At 27.7% G+C, this 12,061-nt stretch overlaps 1 protein-coding gene across 1 annotated transcript; it reads left to right on the top strand.

Moving 5' to 3' along the window:
- Positions 1–8,740: 8,740 nt before the first annotated feature.
- LOC121206206 (phenylalanine ammonia-lyase) lies at positions 8,741–11,490 on the top strand. Its single transcript, XM_041076749.1, has 2 exons — positions 8,741–9,290; positions 9,634–11,490. The coding sequence occupies exons 1-2, from the start codon at positions 8,878–8,880 to the stop codon at positions 11,381–11,383; spliced, it is 2,163 nt and encodes a 720-aa protein (XP_040932683.1). The 5' UTR covers positions 8,741–8,877; the 3' UTR covers positions 11,384–11,490.
- The last annotated feature ends 571 nt before the right edge of the window (positions 11,491–12,061 follow it).

Here is a 12,061-nt window from a genome sequence, read left to right as displayed (position 1 = left end):
TCTATAATGATTTAACCATGTATTAACCTTTGACACACATACATATAGATCAGATTCTAGAAAGATAACTCCTAAATAGACCTACTCTGGCTGTTAATGGTTGAAATAAAAAACCCGATGCAGTGTGAAACTAATGAGGGAAACAACTACCAGTGATGTAATAGATGAAGAGGTAGCTACTTCCTAGTCGCATGAACCACAACTTCAAACCTACCGCATTTTTTGGATGCATAGAAAATACATTCAATAGCATACGACAGCTATGTTTTCATTACTTATCATTTCACAGCCTTCATTTTTTATTATTATCTCATATTACTATATAAACTTGTCCAAATGTCGGACAAATATAGGTTTGGTTTGCAATAAAATATTATAAACTTAAAAAGGATAATTTATATTAGGAATATTCTAAAAGGGTTTAATATAATATTTAGTACCTGAATTTATTTTTTCTAATTTGGTACCTAAATTTTTTTGTCTAATTTGGTACCCAAATTTGACATTTTTTCCTAATTTGGTATTTACTATTTTTTTTGTTCAATTTGGTACTTGTCAAATGTTTTATAAATTACTCTAATATTTTTGAGGTAGCAAAAATAATCATTATATAACCGACATGTGACAGATGACATGATTTTCTTTTGTATTTTATATGTTCAATTACTTATAGTCTTATGTATTTAATTAATTATTTTATTAGTTGAAAATAATGAATTGCTTTTAATTTGGGGTTTTAAAAATATTTTTTTCTTATTTAATATTAATTGGTTAAGCATAGCTCAATACATATTTTTTTAACATGAATTTCCTCGACATTGACAATATTTTTGTAGCATAACAAAAAAAGTTTTAACACCGTTAGTATTTTGTGTAATTTTTATAACATTTAATAAATTTAGTTGCCAAATTGAACCTAAAAAAAAAGGCTTATGTACCAAGTTAGAAAAAAAATGCCAAGTTCAAGGTATCAAATTGGACCCAAAAAAAGGTTTAGGTACCAAATTAGAAAAAAGTTTCAAGTTCAGGTACCAAATGTTATATTAAGAATTCTCAAAACTATAATTTTTAGGCACCATTAAAATATTGTGGCATCATCTATTTTTAAAAATAATAAAATATTATTATACATTCATCTATATATATTGTCCTTTTCAACTTATTTAAGTTTAATTGAATTATTTTGTAAATAATAAATAAATATATTTTCTTCTTTTATATTTTTAATCATTTTTAGTTTTTTTTTTCTAAATTAGTATTTTTATTTTTATAACCAAATTTTTAAAATTAATTTCTAGTAGTCAATTTTTTCTTTTTCCATTTTGAATTGTTTTTTATTTTAAATCAAATAACATAGTTTGATAATTCAATTAGTGGTGGCTATAACTTTTCAATTTCCTACTGAATTTTTTTTAGTTTTTTTTTAATTGTTGGTTTCATTTTTTTTCTTTATTTTCATTTTTTATCTCTTCTTTTAATTTTAAATTATTTAATTATTTTTATGTAATTTAATTAAAGTTAAATTAAGTTAAAGAATATGTCATACATATGAGTGTATAGTACTAATTATATGTCTTTAAAATTTGATGGTGTGGTACTATTTTATTGGTACCTAAAACCCATATTTTTTAGAATAACCTAATTTAAGTTACTCTCAAATTTAAATTAATTTTTCTCAAATTTTAATTTAATAATAAAAATATTTTTATTTAAGTTTCATAATAAAATATATTAATATAAAATATTTTTTTTACAATTAAATTCATCAAAATGTGTAATACTTGGGTTATTCATAGATCTTATATATATGTGTCCTTTTAAAATCTTTAACTAGTATATTTATATTTACTTAAATATATTATTAATAATTCTTAACTGAATTAGTGTTATAAATTACTTAGACGTAATTTAATTAAGAAAAATAAATAAATAAATAAATAAGTAATATATAAGTATGGGTACCTAAGTAATTTGATTTAAAATAAAAACAAAAACTCCTCTATTTTTCTCATCCTCCTTCGCATTATTTATCTATTGTTTTTTTTTAAATAGAACTATTTGCATATTTTATTCCGATATTAATAAATATTATTTCTTTGAATAATTTTATTATAAGTTCTAATCATATCTGTTTTTTACATAATGTCTAAAACAATTCATAGCCATTCCCCAACCTATAAATAGGAGGATATGTGTTTCAACACACTCGAACTGACGTTTTCTTACATTGGCAACAATGCCCGCCGATTGAATCGCAATAAACATTATTCTTTTAAAAGTAAAATAATTGCTAATTAAGTAATTTTATTTTATTATATTATTTAAAAATTTCATCCATTTTTTATTTATTTCATCCAATAATAAATGTGCTAACTACATAGTTTGCATGATTATTATAAAACATGATGCATTTAATATTGGTTCAATTAAGTGTAAATCTGTTCATGAGCGTGTAACTTATGTAGTCCGATGAATATAAATTTAATTGTAAAATATGTAAATATTAATATAAAATATATTTTAATATTTTATGAAGAAAACATGTTGATGAATTGAGTATGACCGATAAAATAGCTAAGATTTGAATTTTTTGTTTTTAGAACTTGGTTGCTACTCAACTTGACTTGATCTAGTTAAGTTTAAGAATATTTTTTTATACAATCTTAAATTAAGTTATAACTCCAAATTTTTAAATTAAAGGATATTTTATATTTAAATGCATTTGAACTCATCTTCTAAATTGTTTCAACAACAATAGCAACATAGCTAAAATTCAGTATACATCTTCCTATTTTAAAAGGGGCAATATGAAATATTTGTAATTTTAATTAAATTTCTCATTAGATAAAATTATATGGCTGGTTCATATATTATTTATTTACTAATAAAATTATTTTTAATATAAAAGTGAGAATTTATTTAAAAAGTAAAAGTGTAAACAAAGATAAATTTAATGTTAAAAATGTTAATTTGCAATGTTTTGAAATAATTGTGACTGTGTTTTAGAAAAAAAAAGGGTTAAACTTTCATTTTCTGCTATCATTTAAAATTAGAATAAATGACGTGTTTATTGAAAAAATCCCAACATCCCAATGCTTGCAATTGAGTTGAGGTGTAATTGGGATAAGAGGGAAATGTGAAAACACAGATTAAAGGCATGATGGATGTGGATAAGAGGTTCACATTATTGATTTAGGCATGGACCCTTGGTCCTCAGCCTTTGGAGAATGATGAATGTGTGTGCACCATGCTCCAAGGCTAAGGGCCCGCCTGGTAGGTTAGGTGGGACGTCAGGTCTCCAATCAAACTCTTTTTTGTTACACAAATTTACTTTATATCTTTTTCAATTTTCCTTACTGAACCTAATGTAGAAATTGAAATGAATTTATATAAGATATCACTATAATTTCAATTTAAGAGATACAATTAAAATATATTTTTATAAGAAAATTTTAGATAAATTTAAAATTTTAACTAAAAATAAATTTAATATTATATTATATTATAATCTAAATAGAGAAATTAAGAAATTTTAATATATATTATATAATCTAAATAGATAAATTTAAGGAAATATTAAAATACACTTTTGTAACCTAAGTTTTGAATATTTCTTATCATTATAATTATAATCTTTATCAATATATTTATCTATAAAATTAAATTATATATAAATTAATTTTATAAATATAATACCAACTGATCAATTAACATTTGTATTGTTATCAATATAAGAATCGAAAAAATTTATAGGAAGGAACATATAAAATTGTCATCTTTTAAACGTTATTCGTGAAATCCAAAATTTTCGCTTATCATATGACAAAACATGATTTTTGTAGTTAAGTATTTATGTTTAGGAAAAAATTATTTCTCATAATAACTTTTTTGAAAGGATACTCCAACAAATATGGGTGTCAAGTCAAGTGTTTTATTTTGAGCCACTAAAAAGGTGTTGAGTTTAATGTAAAACATTTAAAATTTTAAACTATACCGATATAATTATTTTGATAATGTTTAAATAAAACTTGATATTTGTAGATGGTAAATTGTATAAAAAATTTTAAAACATAGATTGTAATCTATATAATCGATTATTTGACGACAAAATAAAAGATTTTAAATTGATCTCAGCACTTATGAATATACGAGGTTTTCTTTAAAACTTAACTGAAACCTAATTCTAAAACCTATAAATAACTCATCCAAATTTCTTAATTTTTTATAATAAAAAAACCCCTAAGCATTCCTCTCTGCATTCTCTATTATTTTATATACCTAAAAATTTCTAAATTCTAAAATCTAATTTCCAATCACATAGTGTTAGAAAATAAGTTATTGCAAAATAAATCTATTAGCATTGACTAAAAAATAAATAACAAATTAAGAAATAAAAAATTTATTGCTTCATATAAATTCATTGTCTTAAAAATAAATTTGCCCTGATTGGTATAATCGTGTAATAGATATCGTCCTCTAAGATTAATACAGTATTTAATATTCGTATACTAAAATAAGGAAAATGAAACTCGATTAGTGTTACTCTTTTTAAAAAAGTTACAAGAAAATCAAATTTAAAATTTTTTTTAGAGAAATCACAATCTATCTCCCTTAAAATTTAAACTCCAAAACATAATTTTTCTTTAAAATGATGTAAGGGAAAACCGAAATAATTTAGGCATCCAGATGTCACAATTTTCTCTATTGGTTTAAATACAGAAATAGATGAAAATCTAAGCCACTCATGCACGTCTTGACAACTTTGATGATTAAACCATGACACCATTCACAAAAATGCCAATAAAAATCTCACCAACCCCTCCTCTGTTCCCAACGCCCGAAACAAAATTCTATTTTAGTAACTACTTTGATAATTAAGATTATAAAATAATTCTGTAGAAAAATAATTTCATTACCAGAACTCTTATAATAAAAAAGAGACTAAGATAAAGACTTAAAAAATCATTTTATTTTCTATAATGTAATAGTTAATATGAAATGATCGGTGACTTTTAGCTTATATCAAAATATTTAAAAATAACATTAAATACTTCAACAACAAAAGATCTCTTTTCTAAACTATTTTTTAAAATAAAAAGCTAGCTTTTTAAAAATAATATTTATTTAAAATACAGATTTTTTACATCATTTTTAAAATATTATTTTAAAAATTATTATTTATTTCAATTATATATTTTACATAAATTTTTTCTTTTCATCAAATAGTGAGTGTCCTATCATTTGAGTGCTACATATTTGAATGGTGATGATCATTGTATTAAATATTAATGAAAAAAATAATGGAATGGATCTTAAATTCTAATTCTCCGGTTTCTTCTTTTATTCAATAAACTTTTATAGTTATGATATATGATACTTAATTTTTAGATTTATAATATTTTATATGTAATAATATATTTAGTTAAAATATGTTGTATTTATATTAAAAGTCTTTAATTTTTACTTTGTTTAATATGATATAAAATGTTTTAAAAATAAAAACAAAAATAAAAAATCATATCTATCAAATAATCTAATAATATTTAGTACTTAAATTCACTTAAATTTTCATATTTATAAAAAGGGACCCAAGACATGCATGTGAAAAGCAATGAATCACGAATATGGTGTAGTGCTTTTCTTTTCTTTTCTTTTTTTAAGATTTTTAGTATCCAACACTTTTCTTCTTGTTTTATTTCAATCAAAGAAGAAAATGAATTCTCACCACAAAAAAAAAATATATATATATATAATTATTTACAACCATAAATCTCCTTAATTAATTTAAAGATTTTATGTTGCAAAAGTGGAGTTCCTAGTCATGAATATTTAAGTTCGAAATATATCATTTATGATTATATAAGTAGATTTTAGTTTAATTAGCTAGTTATTTGAATTTTTTCAGTTCTTAAATTTATTTGTGTTATAATAATTATAATAGTTCAACTCTATTAACTCGAGACACATATTTATATATTTTTTATTGTATCATTAATATAAATTTTCAAAATTTTTATTTCTCTTTAGATATACATTGACGATTTTCTATGTTGGAAATCTTCAAAGTAAGACCATTCCAAGTCAATATTAAAAATTTTAAAAAGGTTGGTAATTTTATTTTTTTTTTTGGGGGGGCTGGGGGTGGGGGTGGGGGGAGACAATGAAAGTTGGTGAAGTTTGAAAAATAAAATAAGTTTATTTTATGAACAAATTCAAAAGAAAGACACCTTAATTTGTTGGAAAAATTATACCACCAACCCCGGCCCTAGTTTTTGAAGTTCATAATGAAAATTTCAAAATTACATATATGATTAAGCTCTTTTTTTTTCATACAATGAGTGGCAATTCCTTATTTTATAAATGTTGAATATTTACTTTATCTTAATTTATTTTCTGATCAATTTAAAAAAAAAGGTAAATAACAAGCAGATTATGACTTTTAATTCGTTTATATTTCTGATCAATTTTATTAATGCGTTAAAGTTCGGATTTCCACTTACTAAGACAAAGTAGAATCCATAATTAAAAAAAGAAAAAAGAAAAAGTAGAAAAGGCTAGAAATATTGGAAGTTAATTATGATAAATATAAATATTATTTCGAATAATTATAAGTATAAAATTATTATAAATGAACAGTTTGTAAAATTAAACAATTACACCACAAATAAATTAAAATTAATACAATTTGAATTAAAGTCAATAAATTAACTGAACACTTACGATAACAGCATAAGAGAGGATTCGAAAACCTACGCATTAAATTACATAAATTTTGGTGGAATGACTTAAATAATTTACTAAAAGAGCAAAATAAAAATTGGAGGATAAATAGGTTTTTAAAAAATAAGTAATAGCCTTTCTGTTGAGTTCTTGTATATTTGACTGAGGGAATGGTCCACCGGGTCGTTAAATTTGGGCGTCTAAGATATATAAATATTTGTATTATCTGGGCGCAGTCAGTGGGTACGGACTAATACCAAAATAAATTTATGTACTCCAGTTTCAATTGGTTGTCTTCTAAGCTTTTTTTATTTATTTATTAATATTTTATTTTAAATATTGTATATTTTAGATAAATTTCATAATTAAAATAAAAAATATTTTAAAAAGTCGTCCAAAACTTATCATGAATTAGATTGATACAAAGAAATATCCACGATAATATATAATGTTAGTTAAGGCATCGACTTTAGAGTAGGAAGTAAGTAGAAAGGAAGGAGCATTGCAATTCCAAAGAAGAATCAACAAGCATTTCTGCCTTTGAATGCCCAATAGAGCATTAAATCTTTTGGATTCTTTTCATTGTGGCATCTTTTTGGATTTTGTTCAATCTTCAATCTCTCTTGACTTTGACTCAATGTCCCAATTTTTCATATAAAAATTAGATATCCGAAAATTAAAAAAAATCGCCGAGTAATTTACATCATTTGATTTAGGACCAATTTTCTTGTTGTAAGTCGTAAATTCATCAAGTTACATTGTTAAACTTGTATTATCCTTCATTAAATAATTTTAATGAAAATTTTTTTTAGTCTATATAAAAATTTATAGTTGATTTAAAAAAAAACAAATTTTTTACCTATGCTATGCATGAAATTATTGTATGTTTAAAAAATTATTCAAAAAAATAATATTAAAATATTCTAAGTATATTACATTAATAAAAGTTATAATAAGATCATATAATAAAGAATGTGAACATTTATTTTTGAACATTACTCTCGTTATAGGTTATTTATCATATCTGGTCTTTTCGATACAAATCTTAAAACTAACCATAACTCATCCCCAACCTTTAAATAAGAGGATAATGCATTTTAATGTACTCGAACATACATCCTTATACACTGGCGACAATGTCGATGCCAATAAAACTATGTTTCAATCAACAGACGATGAATGTTTCTTATAATACCTACTATTACATAATTTCACCTTTATTTACTCAAGAGTGAGAAATATAAAAAGAATTAAGTCAATTTTTTTTAATTTCATTATGAAATACTTATGATTAATTTTTAATACAATTTTCTTAAGAGATTGGTATTAAATTTAAAATTAAATTACAAATAAAATTTATTAAAATTTTCAACACATCACATAGCATAATATAAAAATAAAAATAAAATAGTAAATAATAATTTAAATCAATTTATAATTTATAATCCAATGCTTTTTAGATAATTAATTTTAGATTTTCATTTTTTTTTAACTTTAAGAAAGATATAATATTAAACATAAAATAGAGCAGAGGATATAGACATTTTACCCTATTAATTCCTAGGGTTGGTTTTATATATTATATAAATAAATGATTAATATAAGACTATAAGTTCAAAGACAAAATTAAAATTGTTTAATGATGTTAGCATAACTAACCTTATATGGCAGTATAAGTAAATCACAGAAAAGGGTGGCAATTTGGGTGGGATTGGTGGGAGACTATAAGGTCTGAAAGCATGCATTTAAGCATTTTCTCATTCACTTCTTACCAACCGCATCCTCTACTCAAAGCTTTAGCCACCATCACTTTCATCAGTCAAATTTAATCCATAACCCTTTGATCATTTCTTAATCGACGGCCATTGATAAATCTCAACAAACCCAAATATGCCTTATTTTTTTCTTCTTTCTACCATTGCCACCCACTTATGCTTACCTACCAACTCAATGACTGTTTCCTTCCACTTTCCCTCCCTTTCTCTCCTCTATTTAAACCACATTTCCTTTCCCTTTTTTCCTCAGGAAGGATACCAACTACCTTGAGCTATTATTATTCCTCATTTCCTCTCCTAAGTTTCGACTCAAAACATTCACAAACAAAGAACTTTAAATACTTGTCTAGCTCATTCTCTCTTTTCCATCATTTCTTTTAACATGGAGACGATCACTCAAAATGGTCACCACAAGGGGTCTTTGGAGAGCTTTTGCACTGCTTCAAAGGGTGCCGGTGGAGCCATTGATCCTTTGAATTGGGGTGTTGCAGCTGAGTCACTCAAGGGGAGTCATTTGGATGAAGTGAAACGCATGGTGGCTGAATACAGGAACCCATTGGTGAAGCTTGGTGGGGAGACCTTGACAATTTCTCAAGTTGCAGCCATTGCTACACGTGACTTGGGTGTCAAGGTTGAGCTCTCCGAGGACGCTAGGGCTGGCGTCAAGGCCAGTGCTGATTGGGTCCTTGATGGCATGAACAAAGGCACTGACAGCTATGGTGTTACCACTGGTTTTGGTGCTACTTCTCATCGAAGAACCAAGCAAGGAGCAGCCCTTCAAAAAGAGCTCATTAGGTGAGTTTTTTTTTTTTATATACTACAAACTTAGCAATTATCATAAAACTGGACGGAATATCACTTTTGTGGAAATAGTCCAAACTGGACGGCAGTTAAGTTCATTGGGTCTGGTGGGATGAGTTATAACCGAGTTACCACTATTTTATCAATTATAATGAGTTGTTTAGTGGCCCTACTACTTTTGGAAAAAGCATGAATACATGTTAGCTTACCAAGGTTGATAAGGCTATTAATAGAAAGGTCAAGGAAAATCTATGGCAAATTAATACCTGGTGAACAGGGAGTTGGATAAAATATGATGAACAGCAAGTATAATTAAATCTGTTTGTTGTTCCTACAGGTTCTTGAATGCTGGGATCTTTGGCCATGGAACTGAGTCATGCCACACACTTCCTCACTCGGCAACCAGAGCAGCTATGCTTGTTAGGATCAACACCCTTCTCCAGGGTTACTCTGGCATTAGATTTGAGATTTTGGAGGCAATTACAAAGCTTATCAACAGCAACATAACTCCATGTTTGCCACTTCGTGGGACAATTACTGCCTCTGGGGATCTTGTTCCTCTTTCCTACATAGCTGGATTGCTCACAGGCAGGCCGAATTCCAAGGCCGTAGGACCGAACGGTGAACCCCTTGATGCAGAGGAAGCATTCCGTGTAGCTGGTATCGATTCCGGGTTCTTTGTGTTGCAACCTAAAGAAGGCCTTGCTTTAGTCAATGGCACTGCAGTTGGTTCAGGCATGGCTTCCATGGTTCTTTTTGAAGCTAATATTCTGGCTGTTCTGTCAGAAGTTTTATCAGCAATTTTCGCTGAAGTCATGAATGGTAAACCTGAGTTCACTGACCATTTGACGCATAAATTGAAGCACCATCCAGGACAAATTGAGGCAGCAGCTATAATGGAACACATACTTGAGGGGAGTTCTTATGTTAAAGCAGCAAAGAAGTTGCATGAAATGGATCCCCTGCAGAAACCGAAACAAGATCGGTATGCTCTGAGGACATCTCCACAGTGGCTTGGTCCACAGATTGAAGTGATTAGATTCTCAACCAAATCAATTGAAAGAGAGATCAACTCTGTGAATGATAACCCTTTGATCGATGTTTCAAGGAACAAGGCGCTACATGGTGGCAACTTCCAGGGTACCCCGATTGGAGTGTCGATGGACAATGCTCGTTTGGCTATTGCAGCTATTGGGAAATTAATGTTTGCCCAATTCTCTGAACTTGTTAATGATTTCTACAACAATGGTCTCCCATCAAACCTCTCGGGTGGTAGGAACCCAAGTCTGGATTATGGTCTCAAAGGCGCTGAAATAGCAATGGCTTCCTATTGTTCTGAGCTCCAATACCTTGCTAATCCGGTCACTAGCCACGTTCAAAGTGCTGAGCAGCACAACCAAGATGTTAACTCCTTGGGACTAATCTCTTCAAGGAAAACTGCTGAGGCTGTTGATATTTTAAAGCTTATGTCCTCTACATACTTGGTGGCACTTTCTCAAGCTATTGATTTGAGGCATTTGGAAGAGAATTTGAGGAGCACGGTGAAGAACACCGTGAGCCAGATAGCTAAGAAAGTCCTCACTACTGGTGCCAATGGTGAGCTTCACCCTTCAAGGTTCTGTGAGAAGGATCTACTAAAAGCTGTGGACAGGGAATATGTTTTCGCTTACATCGACGATCCCTGTAGTGCTACCTACCCGATGATGCAAAAGCTGAGGCAAGTACTTGTTGAGCACGCATTGACAAATGGTGAAAATGAGAAGAATGCAAGCACTTCAATCTTCCAAAAGATAGCAGCTTTTGAAGAAGAATTAAAGGCTGTTTTGCCAAAGGAGGTGGAGAGTGCAAGGGCATCAGTAGAGAACGGAAATGCTGCAATCCCTAACAAGATCAAGGAATGTAGATCCTTCCCGCTGTACAAATTTGTGAGGGAAGAGCTTGGAACTGGGCTGCTAACTGGAGAAAACGTTATGTCACCTGGTGAGGAGTTTGACAAGGTTTTCACAGCTATGTGCCAAGGGAAGATCATTGATCCAATGCTGGAATGTCTCAAGGAATGGAATGGTGCCCCTCTTCCAATCTGCTAGTTTGCTTTATTTTTTATAGTTGAGATGTGTAATCCAAATCTTTTGCATTTGTTGTTGGAATTTCCTTGTAAAACAAGTAAGTTAACTATATGAATCCATTTTCACAACTCAAACCTCTCTAATAGTAATATTGTGAATGTTTAAATCATAAACTAGTATCTAAACTATACCCATTTTTTCAAGTTGATATTTAAAATATTTTTTTATCACAAGTTATACTTAAACTATAATGCATTGTTCAAGTGTAGTTAAATTATACTTTGTTACCTAAATTACCCCAACTGTTAAAAAACTCTTAGCTAATTATTTTGTGACATGTGGTAATTTCTAATTAAAGTAATTCAAAAAATGTTATATATCATTAAGTTTTTTTTTAAACATGTTCTTATTTTGTTCTTCATCCAAGAACTCCGATGATGAAAAATTCAAGAACATGATGGAAATCTAATATAAACCCAATTTTTGGAACAAAACCTATATATTGACAAGTTTCTTTTCATTTTTAACTTTTTAAATATATCTTAGAGGATACATGTAATATCCTCAACCTACTTATTAAATTTAAAACATGGGTTAATATTTGATACATTGAGCAATGTAATTATTTTTTATTCTGTAAGCAGTTTTTTAAAATGACAATATATCATCCTTTTAAAAATATTTATTTTAATATTTTAT

This window comes from Gossypium hirsutum, chromosome A09, assembly GCF_007990345.1.
Source record: "Gossypium hirsutum isolate 1008001.06 chromosome A09, Gossypium_hirsutum_v2.1, whole genome shotgun sequence".
Classification (NCBI taxonomy): Eukaryota; Viridiplantae; Streptophyta; class Magnoliopsida; order Malvales; family Malvaceae; genus Gossypium; species Gossypium hirsutum.
Note: the sequence above shows the minus strand (reverse complement) of the source record. Positions and strands in the feature narration are given on the sequence as shown.

Coding starts and splice junctions, on each gene's coding strand:
- LOC121206206 (XM_041076749.1), top strand. CDS start 8,878: ATGGAGACGATCACTCAAAATGGTCACCACAAGGGGTCTTTGGAGAGC. Junction 9,291..9,633: donor CTTCAAAAAGAGCTCATTAG/GTGAGTTTTTTT, acceptor TTGTTCCTACAG/GTTCTTGAATGCTGGGATCT.